This window comes from Xiphophorus couchianus, chromosome 5, assembly GCF_001444195.1.
Source record: "Xiphophorus couchianus chromosome 5, X_couchianus-1.0, whole genome shotgun sequence".
NCBI classification, from domain to species: Eukaryota; Metazoa; Chordata; class Actinopteri; order Cyprinodontiformes; family Poeciliidae; genus Xiphophorus; species Xiphophorus couchianus.
This window is the reverse complement of record NC_040232.1, coordinates 32,528,134-32,551,392: the sequence shown is the minus strand read 5'-3', so window position 1 is coordinate 32,551,392 and position 23,259 is coordinate 32,528,134. Positions and strand designations below refer to the sequence as shown.

Genomic DNA, 23,259 nt, shown 5'->3' with positions numbered 1-23,259 from the left:
GAGCTTTGCCTTTTGACTCAACTCTCTGTTGACCACAACAGACCAGCACAGCATCTGCATCACCAATCTGCCTATTTATCTCTGACTCCATATTTCCCGGGATACTCCTCCACCTGAGACAGGACCTCTTTCCTGACCCGAAGAAGGCTTTCAGGCTCAAGACCACGGCCTCAAATATAGAGGCACTGATTCACATCCTGGCCGTTTCACACTTGGCTGAGAACTGCTCCAGTGAAAGCTGTAGATCATGACCCGATACTCTCGTCAGGTTGCGATCTGCATCGTGATGCGAAAAGCAGAGACGCAATCCTAAGGCCACCAAATGGATCCCCTCACCACAGGATCGATGATTTAAGGCAGCCTTGGCGGAGTCCAACTATCACCGCAAACGAGTTGGACTTATTGACCAGACTCTGACACCAGTTGTACAGAGACCTAACAGCCCGGCTCAAAGAGCCTGGTACCCCGTGCTCCCAGAGTACCCCACCACAGCATTCCCTGAGGGACACGGTCAACCCCCTTCTACAAGTCCACAAAAGACATGTAGACTGGTTGGACGAACTCCCATCACCCTCCAGGACCCTGCTGAGGGTCCAGTGTTTCACAACCAGGACGTAGACCACACTACTTTTCCTGAATCCGAGGTTCTTCTATCCAATGGATCCTCCTCTCCAGAACCCTGAGGCACTCCTGTGTTGTGTGTAAATACTTTGATCACGTGACATTGTGGTATTTTTTACCAAGGATTCTGATTACCAAGCTTGTACTTTTGTGAAATGTACTTTTTTTGTCTGCTGTAGATGCATGTTTCCATGAATACGTTTGCATACAACCACTGTGCTTACATGGTACAGTATTGTTGACAGTTTTCTTTCTTTTGGTGCCTCTTTGTTTGGGTTATAAACCTCTTTCAGTGTCTCTTCAGCCTCAGTCATTTCATCCATTGTCAGCTCCCATTCCCGCTTGTGTCCATTCAACCAGGCTAATGGTCTGTGTAATACACTCAGATTGCTTCACCACCACCCACCTTTCTGTGTGCATTCTATGTGGCAACAAGAAAAGAAAAGAACAAAAAAGGCAAAATCAGAGGGAAGGTTAGCCATGGGGAGACAGTCATGAACGGTGTGGACACAATTCAGGGAGTTTGTGTGTGCTGAGATACTTTTGCTATTGTCCTTTCGACCTCCATTATGCCTCTCTATACCTTTCTTTTTTTCACTCCCCGATTCTTTCAATGTCTCGGCTAAAGATTTTAAGCTCGAGCTTTTCTTGTCCGTTTTGGTTCCTGGCAGTCCTCTAAAAAGTAGTCGTCAAGTTTTTCTTCGTGAGAGCCTGATGTGAGGATCAGAAGCAGTCTGACATATGTCGACTAACAAACCTCAAAGTTCCAAGAGTTTGTTATGATTGCATAAAATCAGCCCCTTTGGGATTCTGTTAGGGTAAGCAACTTATATTTCAGCATCATGGTGCTTTCACATTTTCTGATTTAATAGAGATATTCTGATAATGTAGATTTTTATATGTAATGAAACCTTTCATTGTTAATATTTTGCTCCCAAGAGGCCAGAATTTCTTCTCATATTTTGAATGAGGGCTTCATCAATAGTTCCTACAGATGTTTAAGGCACAGGTGTCAAACTCCAGTCCTCGAGTTTCCTGTCCTGCAGTTTTTAGATGTGCCACAGGTACAAAACACTGGAATGAAATGGCTTAATTACCTCCTCCTTGTGTAGATCAGTTCTCCAGAGCCTTAATGACCTAATTATTCTGTTCAGGTGTGGTGCAGCAGAGGCACATCTAAAAGTTGCAGGGCTGTGGCCCTTGAGGACTGGAGTTTGACACCCCTGGTTTAAGGCCTTATAATGTTTTCTTCTATCATTTTTTTGTGACTCTTAGATTTTTTTCTTCTTCTTCTATATCTAGTATTTGTACTTGACCAACTGAGGACACAAAGCAGAGTTTGCATCTGTAAGTAATATCTTTAAGAACTTGGAAAATTCTCACTGAATATCAGTCAGAAAACCTGAGAGATGCAGTTACTGTAAATAAAGTTTTCTTGTGTGTGAAACTGTTATATCTGCTACTCAAAATCATATTTAGAGTTAGACTTGCCTTATTGTCAGTGAACAAAGACATGACAGTGAATTTGGAAGTGAAATGTTGTTGCTTGGCTTGGAGTACACAGAAAAAAATACTGAAAAACTATAAATAGATATGCATACATACAAGTGTGACTGGTGCATGTGAATAATATTTATGTGAATAGTAATTGTGAAAGGTCAATGTTCATATACTCTATGAATAAGTTGGCATTGTAACAAATGGTAAACAATTTAAAAAGGCATTGAGTAATTAGGATTAGATTTACAAAATCATGTGAAGATGATACTTGGGGGACAAATCAATAAATCAACTATTTAGTTGGGAAGGAATTACATATATGGAAGTTTCATTCTACCTGGTTACAAATTTAAAAATGGAGCAGGTTTCCTTGTTCACATTTTCAAGAACTAAACTTCTTCCCCTCTGCCCTCAAGTTCATAAATACCTGACTGCATAAAGGCTTGCTGCTTCCCCTGAGATCTGCCTTTCTGCACTCAGATTTTGGAGGTGCAAATGACCTGTGCTTTAACTCGACCTTTCCACCTGTCACTCAGCCACGTCTGTTTGCGAATTTTCACTTTTTGCTCTCAGATATTTGTAAAACAAAAAGAGTCCTTTCAAAAATCCCTGCCAATAAAGCGCCAAATATGACCCCGACCCCTCCATTCACCGCCACTGCCTTCTATCAGACCTCGAACTAAACACAAAAAGCAGAATTCGTTATTCGTTTGTTTGTTTATTTGTTTTTTCTGAATCCAGAATGTGAGCTTAAATGGAAGTGTATCTGGGAATAAAAACGCCAGTCACATATTCACGGAGCATTTCAGCATGTGAGAGCAACACTTTGAAATTGAGCTATCTGGGTTTGGAAACTCTTGGAGACTCAGCAGGAGTCTCAGTAAAAGTCTTAGAGGCTTTAGAGAGATCAACAAGCCTCCAAGCGATGAGGGGAAACTCATACTGCTTACAGGGCATTTTTTACAGAAGAGATGCAAGTTACCTACCGTAATAAACAAGCCAACAGAAACCGGCTGCCAGCATGTACTTAAGATGATGGGAGATGCCGAGATGAAGGTCAAGTCGGGAGACTTTCCATTAGGCTATCACTACCAGCGTCTGTGGTTTTTCTCTGTCTGCCTGTCTGTTATTAGAGGCTGAAAAATAGTCAGCGCAGTGCAGGGGATTCATCATTATAGACTCTCACAAAATCAGTCTACGGGAATTAATTTATCTAAGTAACACACATTTTGACAGTTTTGTGTTCTCCGGCTCCTCCTTGGCAATGAAGGATAACGCCAGTGAATCGGCTACGGTAGATCAAAAGTGCAAAAATGAAAGACGCCGATCAGAGATTTTGTGACTCGACCACATGGCAACAGCTTTAGTTGATTCTGAGATGTCTGTTAGTTATAATTAACAACAAAATGCTGTTTTCTATTATGTTGAAAGACTGAAGACTTCCTAATGAAGTCAAAACAAATATATTGAAACATCTAAGAGTTACATGGCTGTCTAGTTTTGCTGTATTGTGAAATCCGTCTATCTCCAAATCTATACTACTGAAATCTTCATTAGAAAAAAAAAAAAAATATATATATATATATATATATATATAATGTGCACTAAAAATAATAATTTTTCTTCTGTTTCTTTTTTTAAAAAAGCATCAGTTTCAAGCTTAATATTTGTGAGGAAAACATTGACTTACTGTTACGCATTAGATCCTAAAATTGTTCAGGAATTTATTGTAAATATACAGGAGCTTTCAGCACTGTCATTAAATATTGATACATTTGCCAGAGGCATTGTCACACCATGTACATGACATATAACTCTGCATTCAGACTGGATTTCACAAACATTATAAAACAATGGAAATGTATTAGAATTACCATTTTAATCTGTTTTTCTGTATCTTTTCATGAGTTATTAGCATCATTTGGATAGGGAGCATGTTTAGCATGATCTTCTTCTTTTTTTTTTTTACAAAGCAATTATTGACCTTAACTTTGGCATATCATATCTTAAAGGTTGCCAATGTTTCCTGAGCCAGCATGTTCTGTGACAAATACAACTCGAGTCATCAAAGAGATGAAACCAAGCAACTTTCCAGTTAAATGTTTTCTTTCCTGTTGCCTGCTAACATTTAACTCCTCATTATAGTGTCCAAAGGAAGAAAAGAAACATATTTCTTTGTAGAAGCTTCTAACGCCGCAGAGATGCTGAAAATAAATCACTGAGTCTTCATCCCTCACTGAAGAATGATCTCACTGCTAGTCAGCTAGTTGGGTTTGTGAACAGGCCGTTTCTGGTTATCATCCAAATATATGGCTGCATCTCTATCATTTTTGTTTGTTTGCTGAGAAGAATGGCAACTATATCAGAGAGAACTCTGTGCAATAACTTAACAGAGAATCAACCACATGCATATCAGCATTTTCATTTTTGTGTGAACCAGTTAATTTGAAACTTTACCACCATCAACCAGTTAGCTAGAAGAATTCATGAAATCCTGTCCTGGCTACCTCCACCTACAGTATGTCTGTCATTTTTCATTTAGCTCCATTTATTTTGTAACAAGCAACTCAGGTCAAAACCACAAAGTTATGATTATTTTCATTCCTTAGAAATGCATATAGCCTGACCTTTTTCTGTTTAGTGCAATCCTATTCTAAAGAAAAACCAAGACGATTCTTGGTTTTCATGCACAAAACAAAGAAAAAATCTAAACATTGGCACGAAAGAAGCCGAAGTGTAAAAGATTCAGTTTTGTGGCGAAAGCAACAGAATTTCCCCCACATGTATTCCGGCTGTGCAGTCGGGTGTTACCAACCTAAATTAGACAACTTAAATGTACCAGGCATCTTTACTACAAATGAGAGCAGAGCGGCGCTCTTACTTTCTCCCCTTCACATCCTTCGCTTACGTCCTACTTCCACTTCCTTTCTCCTTTCATACCAGAAAAGCGCTATTTCTTTCTGAGCTGCCGCCCCTAGTTTCTGAGAAGTCACTCATCTCCCTCTTTTGCTGTTCATGGCTGTGCCAAAGGAAATCATCCATGAAAAATGCTTTGACCCTTCATAATTGTGGCTCTCTGCATGTTTTCCATTTCCTTGGTGCCAGAGGCACATGCTTGCTAAACTGGTGTTAGAGGAAGATGGGCTTAGACGTAAATTCACGGTTTATGCACATGTTCAGGCCCTCGTGTGGACTCCCACATTTGTATTTGCGCATGAGTGATACATACAATACAGCCGGATTCAGTGTGTAAGTAATTTGAAAAAGGTGATTTTCAAAAGTTGCCCGGCTAAAGCAAATGATTGCTTTGACTTTACTTTACCGATATGGAATGAATATTAAGTTTGGCCTCCTTAAGGCTTAAGTTCCAAAATGATTTCATGTTCACTGGGAATTCCGATGTTTTTATGACTAGCAAGAGGAACATTTTTGCAGTGAGCCAAAAAGAAATAGCCCATGTGTTTTTGAAGAAGGGGCCAGCTGGGGTTTGAAAACCTTGGTCGTACTTGACGACCTTTTACTTTTGGTACATTATTTTCCTACTTAGTATCTTAGAACTAAGAATTAAGAGGTCCTACCAGACTTCATAAATCATCTATTTTAACAAGATATGTTCATTGCCTGACATGCTAAATTACTTATGACTTTCGTTTACTTGAAAAACCAACAATTTCCAACATCCGACTTAAGGTATTGTTGTGCCAGTTTAATCTTAACCACTTGTTCAGTTCACACAGGTTAACACTGAATTATCTGGTTGTGAAAACTTGCATGACAGTCTTTTTTTTTTGCTATTCCATTTTTAATAAATTTGCAAAACATTCCAAATATTCCATGTTGTCATAATGGGGCAATTGTGTGGAAATTTTAAGGAGAGAGATTCATTTAAAACTATTTGAAATAAGGATGTAACATAACAAAATGTTGAAAGAGTAAAGTGCTGTGAAAGTGAATACTTTCCAGATAAACGTCTGAACTGTGCAAAGAGGCACATGCACAGAGTCATAACACTCTTTTCTTGGGAGTACATGTTAAGACAATTGTAAAAAAAAGAAGCTAAATTTTGTCCTACACATTTCTGAGACAGAACAAACCATAGATCCAAAGTACAAAATTCAAGTTAATGCTAAATGCTTATTAGCAGTATTAGAATTAAAACCAAAGTTCACCGATTTACAAAGTATGATGGTTAGCTTGATCTTAAACAGGCAAAATTCTTGGAATAAATCACCATTGCAATTGAAATAATTGAAAGACCTCGTCTTAATCCCTGATCTATGATGAGTGAAATTACTCCTACAGTCTGGTTTGGCTAAGAACTTCCTCACACTGTTGGGGAAGTTAACAGTTTAGCTGCACAACTGAGATATGCTTGCATTGACATTACTAACTTTAATATTGGACCTTATGATGGAAGAGTTGTTTACATCCTTCACTGAATTTTACAGCACAAAAGTTGATATTAAGTCAGTGTCTTTATGATATGAATGTAGGTTTGAGGGTTTTTATGTTGTTGTTTTGCTGCTAAAACATATTTTTATTTATACCAATACTACGTTTTATTTTTTTAAAGTAATTAAGCACTAAGCAGTTTGCTGAGAGTCTCTTAAATTCTTGTTTTTGTTCTGTCATATTATCCCACCTAAATGCTTGGAGGAAGATTTCTCAGTAACACTTTATTTGAGGGGGTATGCCTAAGACTGACATCACACTGTCAAAAACATAATATAACACCATGAACGTGAATATTTGTGACTGTTGTCATGAAGTGTCACTCAGTAAATAAAGACGCTTTCAATTCAGTTATTAAATGGACTTTTAATGCCAGTTTTAGTACAACTTTGCATTGAAAGTGTCAATATTTACAGAATGCCACTTCAAAGCAGTCATAGACATTCATAAAGACTCCTTCATGTTTACAACTGGTGTTATATCATGTTTATGACAGTGTCATGTCAGTGTTATGCACACCCCGTCAATTAAAGTGTTACCAATTTCTCTTTTGGTTTTGATGCTGAACTGAGAGATGTTTCCTGACAAAGTTATAAATAAGATAATGTCTTTTAACTGCTGGCCAGCAGAGTCCCCGTTATTGTCTCCTCTAATCTGAACAACCCTCAGGTATCTGTCAGAGCTCCTTCTGTCACATCTAGTTTGTTCTGAGCTGAGAAGCGTGACCACTGAAATCTATTTTATTGAGTTACCTACTTGACTGGCTCAAAGTGAAAATTGAATGCAAATCATATGCTTTATCAGCTACATAACTCTTTTTTTTATTTTTTTCTATCACCAATGAGCAGTGGACTCATACCCAGTTTGAAATCCACTGTGTCATAATTTAATTTAAACTGACTGCACTGAATTATTAACAGTTCAAAAGGATTTGAGTTTATATAATTGGATTTGAATTTGAATTTGAGTCCGTCTCTAATGAGATCATTTTACTTGTTTGGACTGATCTGAACTGTGTGTCTTTGGAGGTAGAGCGGAGCACTGAGGTTGCTTTTTTGTCGGGAATTGGGTAATTGATGACAATATGTCAACCTGGCAGTCAAAGGCACTTTAAATCTGGGATAAGCTCAGTCTGTCTGGATGGAAAGCATCTGTGAAGTTGAACTTTGAAGTGTTGCCAGAAGATTCTCAATTGGATTTCGGCCTGAGCTTTTACTGCCGTTCCGAGCATCGCATTGTAGTTCTGTCTGTACGTCCAGGGCTGTTGTCCTGCTGGATGGATGACCTTCAAAATAAGTGGACAATTAGTTCAGTTTAAGACATTTTGTGTGGTCTGTCCTGCATTTTAATATCTAAATGGCTAACCCTTTTATGGACAGGCACATAAAAGTACATTTGAAATAATTTCACTGCCTTATAACATTCTGATACCTCAGAAAAAGGCATTTTGCATTAATGTGGCACTTTATTTTATTTTATTTCTTATTTTTTTATAAAAGGACCATAATTTTTCAATTTAAGGTTTGAACCCCCAGGACACATTGCCTTCTTCAGTTAAAACCATCAACAAGATAAAAAATTTAAAAAAATTAATATTTGTGTAATGTCATACAATAGACATTCTAAGCTATGAATTAGCTGAATAAATTTATAGCTTAGAAATGTAAAACATTTTAAAATGTTGTGTTAAATTTTAAAAAATGCCACAGAGTCGACTAATTTAATTCTGGAAAAGACATCCTGATTAAGGAATGAATTTCAGTTCAAATTATATAGCAGCAGAAAATTGGTTCAATCAAGTCCTGGTTATTATTCAGTCTGATAAAAATCTTTCTTTCCAGGGAAGTCTGTCTATAGAAGCCCCTTTATTAGCGTAGCTTCATCTAAGCTAAACCGATCAGCTCTGACCAATTTTCATGAAGGAGAGGACATACGGTTACACGCCACAGACTAAGAGTTAAACATAGATTCAGAGAAGCCTTAGAGGAAAAAAAAACTTAATGCAACAACTTGTATAGGAATCTCATTTCACCTGCATGCATCCACCGTCTTGTTGTAACGTAAATCGATCGACAAATCGAGAGCTGCAACTTTTGCCTCGGCTCTCTCTTCGCTACTACAGTCTGACATGATGCTCGCTTCACTGCAGATCCATTTTTCTCTCATTCATGATTAAGACCTCAAGACACTTCGACAAATTGCTTTTTTTCTAATAGTTGATGAATATTTCCGCAGACCACGTTTGAACCCGTTTTTATCGCAGTCCAGTGCCCTCCCTAAATTAACTTTAGGCTTTTATTTCTTCAAAAAGAAGGTAGTTAAGGTAGGTAAATTTGAGTTCTGGTGCCGAATACGACTGAATCCTTTCACTTTTCAAAGCTGTGAGTGAGTCATAGCAGCTCTTATTAGGGAGATAAAGAGAAGATGACGAGAGAACACCAGGGACCTATTAAAAACATACCTTGACATTTTGGGATGTTTTGTGATTTTTTTTTTTTTTTATGTATTTTTCTTTTCTAGCCATGTGTGAAAAAGGTTTACTCTTTTTATGAGCAGAACTTTAAACAAAAAAGCCACCTAATTCTGATAGTCACTTGCTTGAAACAAGTGAAGAATGTGATCTGATGGAATCAAATACACACGGATTTGTGTAACCAACACACGTTAGAATGAAATTTCTTACATGAACTGGTGAAAAGATCAGTTTTAAAGATGCAGACAAACATGAAGTTTGAATGAAGTCCATGAACAGATTCAATACTCTGAAGTTGAGTCCTGATTGGGGCGGATTAGCATGTTCAAGATTCAACAAAGTCTAATTTATTGATGTTACCGAGTTCAGTCTCAGCACACCTCTGCAAATTCACAAAAGACAAACTGAACCTTTACAACTCGCTGCAGTGTTTTTTTGGGGGGTTTTTCTGAACAGGTCCTTGAAGACACAAGACGGGGGGGAAAAAAAACAGCTCTAAGCATTTGGGGCACGGCGAGGTACAAAGAAAACTCCCCGGAGCGAGAAGGACCCATTCTGATGTTTGGCACTTCTATCTTTAGTGTCGCTGCAGAGAGATTAGCACCCAAAACAGCAGGAAGGGGTTTCTGTGAACAATACAACTTGCAAGTATGGGCTCAGCGTGTGTGGAACATCGTTTTTCCACAAAGACGAAGGAAACCACCAAAAGGAAACTCTCTTCACTGCAAACTATTATGACTAATGAGTAGTTTGTGGTTAACGTGCTCCGGAGCTCCAATGTGTTCACAGCGTAATAATAAATGGAGCCACAGGTGCCACAGACCACCTGAGATCCCCCTTCAAATATGGCGAGAGTTATTGGAGCTGAGTGCGCTCTTAATCTGTCCGGAGTGTGTTGTGTTCACACCTGTCCATTTGTGAAAAGACCGCCATGGATTCTCGTTAATGTCAGGTCTGAGCAGGACTTCAGTCCCACAGGAAAAGAAAATAGGGAGAAGCAACAAATTTGTGGTTTTTACAGTGAACACCTGTTGAAATAAATCAGCCGAAGAACTTTTTCTACAGACACACATAAGCCTTAGTACAGATCTAAGAACAGCTAAAGGTTTGTGTATTTAAATGAGACACTTTACATGACAAAGGCATCATGCTATTGCATATCTCTCCTCCTATTGTATGGTATCAATGTCCGTGGCTGCAAAAACTGGTTAAAACTTTGTATAATCTCCAGCAAACTCTAATACTAAAGTAATACTTTTATCGTTTCGGGATGCACTGAGATTTTGAACGCAGCATTGACCTTTCAGCCCGATTCGGTCACGTGATTATCGGTGGTGGACAAAGACAATGTTGGGATCGACCAATTTATTTAAGTTCTCTGTCTGCCGGGGCTCACGCCGACTGTCTTAGAGCTGCCGCAACATGTGTGAGACGTAAGCAGCAGCGTGGCAGCGACATTCAGGAGACCTTTTCGGAGTCGGAGTGTTTCGCCTAATAAAGGCAGTGTTGCTCTTGTAGCATTCTGCAGGTTGCATTGCTAGACTTCATTTGCCTTCATGCTGCTGTCAAACGAATGCCTTGCTTTTAGTCTACGTTCGTTGAAAGTAACATTAGTGTATGTGTGTTTTCCTTTTTTGTCAACAAATACTATGTGGTGATGACCCACAGTACGGTCGTAGGGTTTGGGTTAGGCAATAGAAATGGATGAACAATAATCAGAAGACCACGCAAAGTCTTTATATGTGCCTTGTTTATACAGACTGATGTGTACTGTGTCAGCTATTGTGGCATCATTAGTTAAATTAGTTGCTTCCTATCTTTGGAGGTATCCGAACCCTTTAGGTATGGGACGTCTTTTGGGCGAGGTTTAACTCATTTAACTTAATTTATGTCATCCTTTTTTTTTGTTGAGAAAACTGTTTGTGTTACCGTTTCCTCTCCATCGCCCCCTCACATCTTTCCATCAGCTCTTTCTCTCCTCATTGTCTCTTTCTTTCTGCACTCAAAGCAATTTTTCCTCACCCATTTATACTTCCCCTGTCCTCGTTTTTAAATTGAAGTACATGAATAATGGGGATACAAATATCTGCTGAGGAAACTATCCAGCCATGGCGGTGGGGAAAAGAAAAAGAAAACCAAGTGTGTGAGGAAACACCAGAAAAAGGAAAAATTAAGATCTGAACTTCCCTCAAACACAGGAGTAAATAAGTGAGGCAGTCAATAGAAATCGAGATTGAGTAATGATTCCCAACCGATCAGAGGGCAGAATTAAGGAGACGGGGGATTTACACCCAGCAGGGCATGAAGAAATTGTTAAGGTTAAATTAACAAAAAGGAACTTTTTTTCCTGCAGATTTTAAATCCAAAAGCATTATTTTTGGGGGTATATGATCCATTGAAATGTTTTTATTATTTTTTTTCAAGACTGTCTTTTTCTGAGATCTGAGTTTTGCCTACGTTTGCATATTCTGGTAAATTTTTTTTATTTGTCAATTTTGTATTTTGATTGGTCTCTCCTTGTTGCTTATGTTTAGACATTTTGTGTTAACTTTTTCCCTTCTGTTGAAAATGTTTTTCCAGTTCCCCACTTAGTGCTCTCTCTCCGTCTCTCTATAAACTTCAGATTGTCTATTTAGGCAAATTACTATTTTGATAACTTTTCCATGTTTTTTGAGGGAGACGGGGGAAAGCATATATACTGTATATATATATATATATATTTACTAAGACCTACATTATGACTGTGTATCTACTGTGCATTTGCATGGTTTAGGAAAACTTAAGACTTTCATAATTTAACGCTAAAACATTACCTTCCTTTGTATCTAGCACTACAGCATGATATGCTAATTGAAAGTCAAGCCAGACCTTTCAATTCTGCTGCATTAGCATGGCCACTCTGAGCAGCTGAAAATGTTCCATCTATACTTCCCTGAAATTAAATTTATGAAACTATTATCAAATTTAGCAGAAATCACCCAGTTATAGCAATGCTAAAATCTCATGCTAAGCTATGCAAACATTCCATCTCCACCAACGAAGATCAAATGATCCATAAAAAGAACTGTTGAGCTGATGGCAGCATAACCCAGTTTCTGATTAATTCTGCAAGTAATCACTTAACCATATGGCGTCACTCATATAGTCTCAGATGGTCAGTTGATTTTTAAAATAGCAAAAGACATAATAAATAAACAAAGTCCTGTTCTCGCACGTTAGACAAACTGATTTTAAGTCAACAGCGACATTCATACTTTAAAGATGTAACATGCCTGAAGGTTCCACTGAATGTGCTTCATTTCTTCAGGATTAGACAGGTATAGCTCACATTTTCCAATACAACAACATTCATAACCTGTAACCAAACAATTTTACTGCCTCTACTTTCTTTGTATATCCTCCTGTCTCTCTTTGCCCACACTCTTCTTTATCTTTTCCACATCTAACTTTCCCTTCACTTATGTTACTTACTTTTCCTTCCCCCATAAAAAGAAAAATATTCCTAAATAAACATTTCCTCCCGACCTCTATGGAGTTTTTGTGACAATCTAACTCAGTGAGAGTATAGTCAATGCTTACAGCAACATCCGTCCTCTGCTGCACCAAGAACAATGTTTGTTTTTCTTATTCTCTGCTGTTTGTTTGCATGTTATTTTAGGAACACAGGACAGTCCATGTGAGCTCAACCCCCCTGCAGACCTTAAATCAGCATCGATATGTATACGTACATGTCTTTGTTCGTATTGGATGGTTGTTGACTGAAAATATTCTGTCGTCTCTTTTGTGTTTCAACAGATCTTTCTAGATGCCAACACAATCAAGCTGGGCAACATCCCCCTCGGCAGTGCCATAGACCCACTGGAAGGGGCCCCTCCAGGCACCACTTACACCAAACAGACTGTGTACGAGCTCTGTGCCTGCGCTAATGGCAAGCTCTACCTGTCCCCAGCTGAGGAGGGATCCACCTGCCAAACCACTAGTAACTTTTGTCTCTGGAGTTGAAAATTAGAGGCTCGTAAAGAGACAGGACATATGGACTAACAAGCTTGGAGCTGACGCTAGCCAACAGACCGCAGGACAAAGGAACGTGTGTGTTTGGATTGAAGCCATCGACAGCTAAGGGTCGGAATCAACGATGACCGACGCATGGCGAAAGGGTGACGCATGTTCGGCAATCGAGTGACACGGATTCGCAAATGGTAGGGAGGTGACGGCTGCTAAGGGATGGGATCAACAAGAAATGTGGGGCTCGGTATCAAGGAACAGCCCACTAAAGGACTGAATCAACATGAAAAAGAGCCTGTGTGAGGCCGGTGCCAGCAGCACACAAATCAAATTAATAAGGATTGGTCTGTGGCCAATGCGAGTAACAAGGATGAATGACTTGGCAAGACACAAAAGATGGTTTTTATACTAAGACCACTCATGGACATAAATGGGCAGTCTAAGGCTTGAGCCTTTGCTGGCCGTCTCTTCCTTTTGCATTTTGCAGCCTGGAGAGACCCTTCAAGTCCTGAGGATTATTCATGGGATTTGCATTGTTTGTTCACTGTTTGACCAAACTATCAAGGAGAAAAAAAACAAGCTTTTGTTTTGTTTTGGGTTTTTTTCGTTGGGTAAACAGAATAATTGTAAACTGAAAATACCACCCGGGGGAGGTGGACATGTGCTCCTGGTTAACATATCAGTTGGCTACAGTGATAGACGTGAGTGAACACGTTGGCTCAGCCCAGTGGGTAACTAATAAAATTTAATCAGACAATGGGTTTTGTCTTGTGGGAAGCTAAAGGCTGCCCAATGGACCAATCTATACCAGAAAGGCCTTCCCCCAATGCCCGTCCCTTTTAGTCTTTCAACCCAACATTGTTACGTGAACCTTTTGCATCGGTGTACAAATGATAGTATCAATGTTCTCCAACCCCACTTTCCCTACTGGATAACCAATGCAAATAATTGCGCTTTAAACCTTGCATTCACCAAATTTTTTTCTCATGGATTTTCAACTCTTTAATGTCTTTTATCACCGTTTGTTGTTTTTTCCCCCCCGAATCATGTCTTTTGCTGGTTAACCTCTTGACATCCCTTGTAAACTTATGTTCTCACCCATCTATCAATACATCTCTTCAGCTTTTTTCTCTGTCCACCTTGTTTTCTATTTATCCAACAGTGCTTGACTGCTAAAAGGGGGGAGAGGGTGGGGGGGACAAACGACATCTCTTTACAAGTGAATCAGTTGTACTATAAATCCTTGACCTCAAAGTTTTGAATCTTTTCCTCTTCTCCCTCTCTTTTTTTCTGCATATTTTAAATCCAAAAACATCATCTTTTGGGTACATGATCCATTTGAATTAACTGAAAATGATAGAGAAATGTGAATCTTAAGTTAAATTGAAGTTCTTATGGGTGCTATAGGGAAAAAAAGGCAAGTTTTTGTAACTCACTGAAAATTCCAGTAAGAGATGTCAGTGGCAGATGACGTTTAGTCGTATTAATAAGAATGAAATATTTTCATCCTATTTTAGAAACCTTTTGCTGCTGTACTTCTTTTCAAACACTCATTGTTCAGTGAGCTCAGTTTTATGATCTTTACTAGGCTTGCCTTTGTCTGCAGAATATCTGCTTTCCTTCTCTACTTCTCGTCCATCAGTAAGGACTCATCTTGTCTTTTTATCACATCTTTTACTTATCAATCATTCAGTGACATATCTTCATATTGTTTCCTCCATCCTATTTCTTACATGCTCATTCGTTACTCTTTTCTTCTTTTTTTTTTTTTTGACATTGCACACTTTGATGCCAGGAAATCTGACCCCTATTTTGAAACCCATTTTAAAAACTGCGGCTGTATCACAGGAGAGGTTGGGAAACCGAAACACATTTCTTCAACACTCTGAATGATTTCCAGCTGACTATCTTTCACCCATCATTTGCGACAATTCAAAATGATAATAAGCATTCACGTGTGGTAGAAACCTAAGGACAATAACTGTGGATGGAGGTTGGTTGTGTCTGTGTGTGTGTGTTGACTCAACTGGAACAAGGCCCTGAGGCATTCTTTCTTTTTTCCTTTCTTTTAACAAAGTTATACACTGGTGCCTTTGCTACTGTTGGTAAAAGCACATCACAGTTGGAAGATTCACACTACCCTCAGCGGCCCATCCGTGTCTCTGAACTATTATCAATCTGCCTACCTATCTATTTAATTTTCTGACTTTTTTCCTTCCCTTTTATCCTCATTTTGTAGAACTCTCAGTATATCCACCAGACAAAAAAAAAAAAGAAGAGGAAAACAATTCAATAATGGATAAAAGTTTGAATTTTAATTTCCTGATGTGTTCCCTTCTGGTTTATTCTTGATAGTAAAAAAAGCACAACTTATGCCATGTATATAACAATACCAATAATACAAAATAAAATATTGTTTTTAAAGATAATTCCTGGAAGGGGTGTTGTCATTAAATCTTTTTGACTTCAGTTGTTTCCTAACACTTTTTTCTGACAATATAGGTTATTCTAATCAAATTATTTTTGCGTGCATACCTTTGAATGCTTAATTTGACGGATATGGCATGTGGACACTGTTTGCTTGATAGTGTAATAGCCATTTAACATCCATGTTGTGCTAAATACAGAACAATGCCATTTTACACTCTAGTCTAAGTGGATCCTAAACATAGAAGGGTATTACATGTAAGAAACGGTGTTGTTGTATTTTTATGATGGTGTAAATTACTACATTTATAGTGTGGTAATGTTTTTTTCTTCTTTAAGTTTTATGTTGAGGTACTAAAAACAGAAACATTTTGATCCCATAATAATAACACTGAGTAGCTCTTCTCTCCTTGATCTTTGTTGAGAGAACATTTAAAGTACTTTTCCACAACAGTCGTAGTGCACATGAAATTGTAAATGTATTGCACTCTAAGATCATGTGAACATATTCTAGCATAGAACCACCAACACAGATGATGGTTTTTCGACTTGGGTAAATTCAATTACTTTTCTTGCTTTCTGTTAAAACCTCAAAAACTAAAGTTTTATTTCACCCATCTGATGTGCACAAAAAGAATATGAAGGTGTTGAAAATATGTCATATTGATTATTGACATATTGTGGGTTACTTTCCATGATGCTTATGATTGAATTTTAAAACTATGTTATTTAAAATGCCCCATCCCTGTTGGAGATTATCTATAGACCATCATGAATCCATAAAACCTGGTCCATAAAAAGACAAGTTTTCAAGAAAGATTTACAAATTGTTTAGACATTTATTCAAGGCAAAATACACAAATTATGTTTTCATACGTTATTCTACATGTAATGTAGAGTAACACTGCTCCAAACTCTGCTCACTCCAGAACTTTGTCTAGTGTTTTATTAAAAGGACTTTATACTGTCAAGCCTTTCACCGTCCTGATCCTCGTCTGAAATCTATTTTTTTCTTTTAGTACACTTCATAAACTGTCTTTAGGCTCTGTATTGTAGAGGAAACAATATTCACATGAAGGTTACTTGTCATCAAAGCTGATATGATTGCAGTTCAGTTTACCATTTATAAAAAAGTATTTCTACGCTTTGGAAATCAACGTCTTGATGGAAAATCTTAAACCTGGACCCTAGGACTTCCCAAAAACATTTTCTATGTATGTCATAAAGAAGTTGTGTTTATAGTGAAATAGAGCGACATCAAAACACAGTTAAAGCACAAAAATTGGTGACTTTGAAAACAACGGTAGTGGATTTATTGACTGCAGCACTGTAACAGCAGTGTTTCTAAATTGTAAAAGTATAGAAGAATATAATCTAGGGAGCCACATTAATGCACTCCCGGTTGTTACAATATGTTGCTGATACGTGTACCTTGACAATTTTGGTCTTTTTGACTTGTTCCGATCATGTTTCCACCCACAGCAGCACATCGAAGCAGCAGAGGTCACCTTGGAAGTGGAAATGCCCCCCAGTAGCCGTTGTTGTTGGGCTCTGAGAGCGAGAGCAGCTTGATGTTGTTATTGTTGTTAGTTTTGTGTTGTACAGCAGCCACTGGAGGGAACGTGAACTGCCCAAGGGTGTTCGATCTCTTTTCAATGAATGCCAATGACACTGAGGGCATCCAGAGAAAAAAAGCACCAGCAAGATTTATTTCTCTCGTTCAGCCTGATAAAACAAACTCACTCATTCATCCATGAATTAATTCTCAGAACGGAGAGTTATTACTCAGATGATGAGATTCGTTGAGCTGAGTCGCACTTTTTAAAGTTCCTGGTAAACTACGCATAAAATTGTTGTGAACTGTTAAGATCATCTGACGCATTTGACATTTACTTTATGCTGAGCTAAAGACAAGTATCCACAAACCAACTTTTCAATGTACTATTTGTTGGGTACAGACAGAACACACATGCACATGAAACATGGAACCATGAAAATTAACAGGACAACAAAATTCTGAGAGACTAATTATAAAACTGTATCAAAAATAAAATTGTGTTGCTTGACCTATCTTGAAGGTTCAGTAGTACAGCATATTGACTTCTTGGAAACAAACCATGGTCAAACAAACAAACTAGAACTCTCACTAAGATCGATTTGAAAAAGTGAATAAGATTTGGGACAACATGTTTCCTGAATGAAGACTTTAAATGGTTTTATGGACTGACTAGCTAACTAATCAAATGAATGGCATTGATTGGTATTAAATCACTGTTATTTCAAAGAAGGTTGATATGGCTACTACATACAGTAGCTTTATTGCTTAGCTTCATCTATCAAACGTCACCTTTTGTTTACCTTCAAGAAGTCAAACTATTTTGCATATTTGTAGTTGGAAATAAACATAGGTAAATCTGTCACCTCACAATATTTTCTGCATTTTAATTATCTAATTACTTCCACCAACACCTGCCTATTAGCTGTGGATAACTTTCTTTTCTTTTAACAATGTGTTTTTAGTATTGTATAAATCGTATCTGATGATACATTTCTGTTTCCAAAATAAACCTCAACCAGTCTATCCATTCATCTGTCTATTGACCTCTGCTTGGTGATGTCATGAGGGTAAAATTCACATTTAGCATGTTTTTATACTTCCATTTGGGTCTCTACTTCTAAAACCAGCTCAAATGCTTAAAAAAGCACTTTTTGGGGGGGATTAAGCTAATGTTTTTTGGTGTCTGGAAAATGAGCCCTTTCAAAAGCCTTCTGAATGTAACATCACAAATCAGCAGCCACTGCCCATTACCTAGCAACCCCAACAAAGCCCCGTTACCTAGCAACCCCAGCTGAGCTCCATCACATTTGGTCACTTGGTTTTACCGCTGTATGCACCGTACAATGGCTGCTAGAAAAGACAAGTGTTTCTTGTAAGTGACCCTGTTTATAGATGGAGGTCATTTCATTTTTTACCTCCATCTATGTTCATGAGATTTGAATGAGTTTGTTGACAAAATATATTAACTTGAAATGAACTACCTCTATAGCAGTGGTGCCCAAAGTGGGTCCTCGAGGGCCGGCATCCTGCATGTTTTAGTTCTCTCCCTGGGTTAACGCACCTGGATCAAATGATGGCTCGTTAGAAGGCCTAAGAAGAACATTGATCTGCTGAAAAGATTGTTTGTACCATCAGGGAGAGAACTAAAACGTGCAGGATGCCGGCCCTCGAGTACCGACTTTGGGCACCTCTGCTCTATAGGTTCGGCTGGACCAGACCTTTAAAATAGAATGAGAAATCTGTAGCTGCTCTTCTTCATCGAAAGGAGTGTTGTGTTGGGAGTTTTTCCTGAACTCACACTAAAAGGAAAACCCCAAGGCAGACTCAGAATTCACTGGATGGACGATGAATCCCTCAAGACCTGGACATGCTTTTGGATACACTAAAATAAATTGTGGAACATCACTGGGGAGAGGGAAGTCTGGGTTTCCCTGCTTAATCTGTTACTCCTGCTGTCTTATCCTTGATAAATGCACAAAGTCTTCCTTCTCCGGATGAGGGATTGCTGCAAAGTCAATGAGTTGGCACAATTGTGTGAGCTTCCTTTAATGAATAACCTCATTGTATTTATGTAGTTTTAGTCAAGATCCAATTGGAATGTATGTTGCAATTCAAAACTATCTGATTGCATTTTAATTGACTTAAATCATATATTTTTGAATATGAACACATGAATCTGTTCATCATATAAAGTTGTTGCGATTTGGCATAATATAACTTTATATGGATCTTATTGAGTTGATTTAGGGCTGCACAGTGGCGCAGTTGGTAGCACTGTTGCCTTGCAGCAAGAAGGTCCTGGGTTCGATTCCCGGCCGGGGTCTTTCTGCATGGAGTTTGCATGTTCTCCCTGTGCATGCGTGGGTTCTCTCCGGGTACTCCGGCTTCCTCCCATAGTCCAAAAACATGACTGTCAGGTCAATTGGTTTCTCTAAATTCTCCCTAGGTGTGAGTGTGTGTGTGCATGGTTGTTTGTCCTGTATGTCTCTGTGTTGCCCTGCGACAGACTGGCGACCTGTCCAGGGTGTACCCTGCCTCTCGCCCGGAACGTAGCTGGGGATGGGCACCAGCAACCCTCCCGACCCCATTAGGGACAAGGGTGAACAGAAAATGGATGGATGGATGGATGGATGGATGAGTTGATTTAAATTGAACTGCATTGAATGGAAGAAGTATTGCCAGACCAGTCAGTGTTTGCCTGTCCAAAGCTTTTTATGATTAAAATGTAGCAGGGGAGAACATTAGACATCCACATATTTATGAATTTAAACAGCCAATACTAAACTGGCAGTTAAATGGAAATGTTTAGCGTTTTTCTGAAATTTCTACACATTTTTGTTTAGCAGCCTCCAAACGTCATAAGACATAATATTATTTGATGTAAAGTGTTTGAAACATTATCATTCAACACTATTCCCCAGCTGGTATACACTGATAGCAGGATGTACCCCTGGGATTTTATTTTATTTTTTTACCATCTAACTTAATTTTTGTTACATGACTTCAATTTAGCTGGTTCAAACTATGGACCCCAGTGGTAAAAATGCCACGGAGGCACGGAGGCAAACTAAGTTACCCATCTGCCGTGTTGCTGAAGCCGCACTTTTATCTTTAAAAATGCAGAGACCCGGGGCTCGGCTTGCCCTATGACTCACCCCAGAGGTTGCAGGGTAAATCGTAATGCCAACCTTCACATCCACCGCATTAATCATTTGTCTCTCTGGGAGGTGACACGGAAGACAGCGGAGGGACAAAATATGGGATTTGTTGTGAGACGAAACTCTCCCTGGGTGCCCGTTTCCTTCTCAGGAGTTTGTTCCTTTCACCGGGGAGTAAATGGCACAAAGTATTATTAAACAACTTCTTCTCTATTCAGATCCCCACTTTGCATGGGGTTTGCTTGGTGCTCTGTTTATGGATTTTAATGAAGTTATAATTGGCTCTGTGGCACTAGTAACTCAGTTGCTACCAATTACCACTGAATCCCAATCATCTGTGTTTGTGTATGGATTAGTAATGACTTCAAGGTGTATCCCATGGTGTTTGGATAAATTTTCCCGGCTATGTAAAAGTGATTGAGATTCGTTGCAGGCTACAGTAAGTGCTTCCTTGTGTCACTAAGCAGTGATTTGTGTTTTCATCTTTCGTTCATTACCAGCCAACAGTCTTTAGGTCAATGCCATTAAGCCACATCGCAACAACAGAATCCTCTTCTATGGAGATTAAAATGTTTGCATTTATTTGTGTGTAATGTAAAAAAAATCAACTTGGTGACCAAGGCGCTTTTATTTATTTATTTTTTTCAGGCAAAAATTGAGTTTATTTAGTTTTTTGTCTCAATACAGCTAAGCTTCCAGCTGATTGTCTTACGAATTTTTAGCAAACTTTAGAAATGTTGCAAAAAAATCTAATTATCCATGTTTCTATCTACTGGTTTGAGGCCTTTGTGGATTAGGCTTCCATGTCCTCCCTGTCCATGTGTGGGTTCACGTTGGGTACTTTCTCCCACAGTCCAAAACCATGACCAGTATGTTACTGGGCCTGTTGGGGTGTGTGTATGTGTGTTTTCAAAATACATGAGATCCCCGATCTTAATTAAAGGAAATGTGAAATTGTGGAAAACTGTGGAAAGTCCGACAGATCAGCGGGTGCAGAACCAAAAAAGACAAACTTCGGTTAGAGAGTTGTGCTTCAGGGCAGCTCGTCTCCTTGGCAACCAGGGTCTTGGAGAAGTTGGGCATTTCTGTCAGTCGAGGCTGTGGAGGAGAAGATACCATGTTGTATGATTAAATCCTTTTCTTACAATAAATAATCAGTAAGTTTGGCTCTTTTCACAGTTAGGCAGTCATTTTTAACTGTTGTTTTTTTTTCCTTTCTCTTATTTAGTGTGACTACAGAGAAGAGAGGGGCTGTAAACCTCTAGTGCAGCATGAGAGGTAAGAGACAACATTAAGATGCAGCTACTCAGACTGAGGAGAACTGTAAGGAATAAGACAATGATTCTATTACAAGCCTTGTGTTGTATGGTTAATTTCTCTATGAAACAAAAATTGATCATTCCATCTATCCCATGCTAAAAGCTTAAGCTTAGGAGTAAGAGTGAAGTTTAAATTAGGGCCTGCATATTGTTAGTTATTCAAATTAGTCAGAGCATTTATGAGATATAAAACTATGTTATACCTTAAAGAAACAGTTATCCTTGCTGTTGGCCTTTAAAGTAACGAATGAATGAATTTATTTCGAACATGATAGAAGTATAAAATCACACACGTGAACAAGGAATGCAAGTTAGTGGATACTTTCAAAATCAGTCATTGTTGAGTGTTTAGACGTGACACAATAAATTAATAAACAAACAGATATCTAAAACCAGCAGTAGAAAGAGGCCAAGCCCTGTGAATCATCCTCGTGTACACGCTCAAGAATGCCAGATGCGGCAGCTGCAAATGGCGGAGAAACGACTTAGTGTTTATCCACGGCCATCGCTGGTCATGCCAACTAGCTTGCGTGTTCACGGCAGGCTCCGCTGTCAGTTTTAGTGTAGCAGAAAGCAAGGAGGAGGATGGGAGCTGCACATACATAAGCATGATTGACAGTGCTAAGACCCTCCTCTTGGCTCTGTTTAGTTGTTTCTAACTAGTTAGTTGTTGCCAATGACAGGAGGAGCTTGATTTTTATTTATTTTGTCACAGATCACCTGGCTGATATCGGACATCAGAACAGTTTTCACAAATATGTCAAATAAAATCAATATATTTTTAAATAAAAGTTACATACTGCAGCTTTAAGGGAGACATAAAACAAGAAGAGAGTTATTGATATAATGAATGAAATTTTCTTTCTCCTTCTTGCAAGCAGTAGAAATTGTAAATTTTTTGAGAATTTTGTTTTTGTCGTATGCCACTTTTACACGTAGATCTGTTTTTTCCTTTGATATCCAAATATATTATTATTATTATTATTAGAAGGTAAAAATAATCTTTTGTGCTTTTTATCAGACGCTTCAAAAGCAGAAACGCAGCATGACAATGTCACAGCGCTCAAAACAAGTCCAAATAATCATCCGTTCGCTCGTCATATCTGCACCATTAGCTCCAACCTTGATCTGCCGAGTGAAGTCGTGTTTTCAAATCAAATTTCAAAATTTCAAAAAGCAGGTTAAATAAAAATGTGACAATGACATGCAAAACATTTCCAGGCAATTCACTTGATGTGGTCAGGACCTATTCAAGGTCAATGCATTTTTCTCATTTTAGACCAAATTCTGTTGAAAAAGTTGCACAAAAGTTATAGAAATACCTCATCTAGTGAGTCATAGCAGCAAATGCACTACAAAAGCCCATTTGCGATATTATACAAAGTATTTCACGTCAATTCTCCGCACGTCATAAGTCCTTTGGTGTGGTAAAACTTATTCATCTTTAGGTCTGGAACCAGACATTACACAAGCTTTGCTGCTCTAACGACATATGAGGGGTTACAGTGTGGGTCGGCCCGCTTCGGTGATCTATTTTCATCGGTCTAAGTGAAACTGGTCAGCTGTGCTTGTCTCTAGGAGGCGCAGTGGAACCAATTCTAATAAATATATAGTCTTTGATGTGTGAAAAGAAATCTGGGTTTTTGACATCTATAGTTTGGTGAGTTTTTGGGCACATTCAGGCCCTCATAAATGTCCTGCTTTTGGCCAAAAATGACAAAACAATGCAGTTTCTAATAAATGTGA

General features: G+C 38.5%; 1 protein-coding gene and 1 long non-coding RNA gene across 2 annotated transcripts in view; both read left to right on the top strand.

The window, feature by feature from the left end:
- LOC114145454 (zeta-sarcoglycan) overlaps positions 1-17,430 on the top strand; it is a 345,347-nt gene extending 327,917 nt beyond the window's left edge. Inside the window, exon 8 of the mRNA XM_028019040.1 lies at positions 12,842-17,430. Within this exon, the coding sequence (XP_027874841.1) occupies positions 12,842-13,048 (207 nt within the window). The 3' untranslated portion in view covers positions 13,049-17,430. The remainder of the gene's footprint in view (positions 1-12,841) is intronic.
- Positions 17,431-21,252: 3,822 nt separating this feature from the next.
- Positions 21,253-23,259, top strand: part of LOC114145548 (uncharacterized) — a 76,631-nt gene continuing 74,624 nt past the window's right edge. The window contains exons 1-2 of the long non-coding RNA XR_003595730.1: positions 21,253-21,316; positions 21,423-21,472. This is a non-coding gene — a long non-coding RNA (uncharacterized LOC114145548). The remainder of the gene's footprint in view (positions 21,317-21,422; positions 21,473-23,259) is intronic.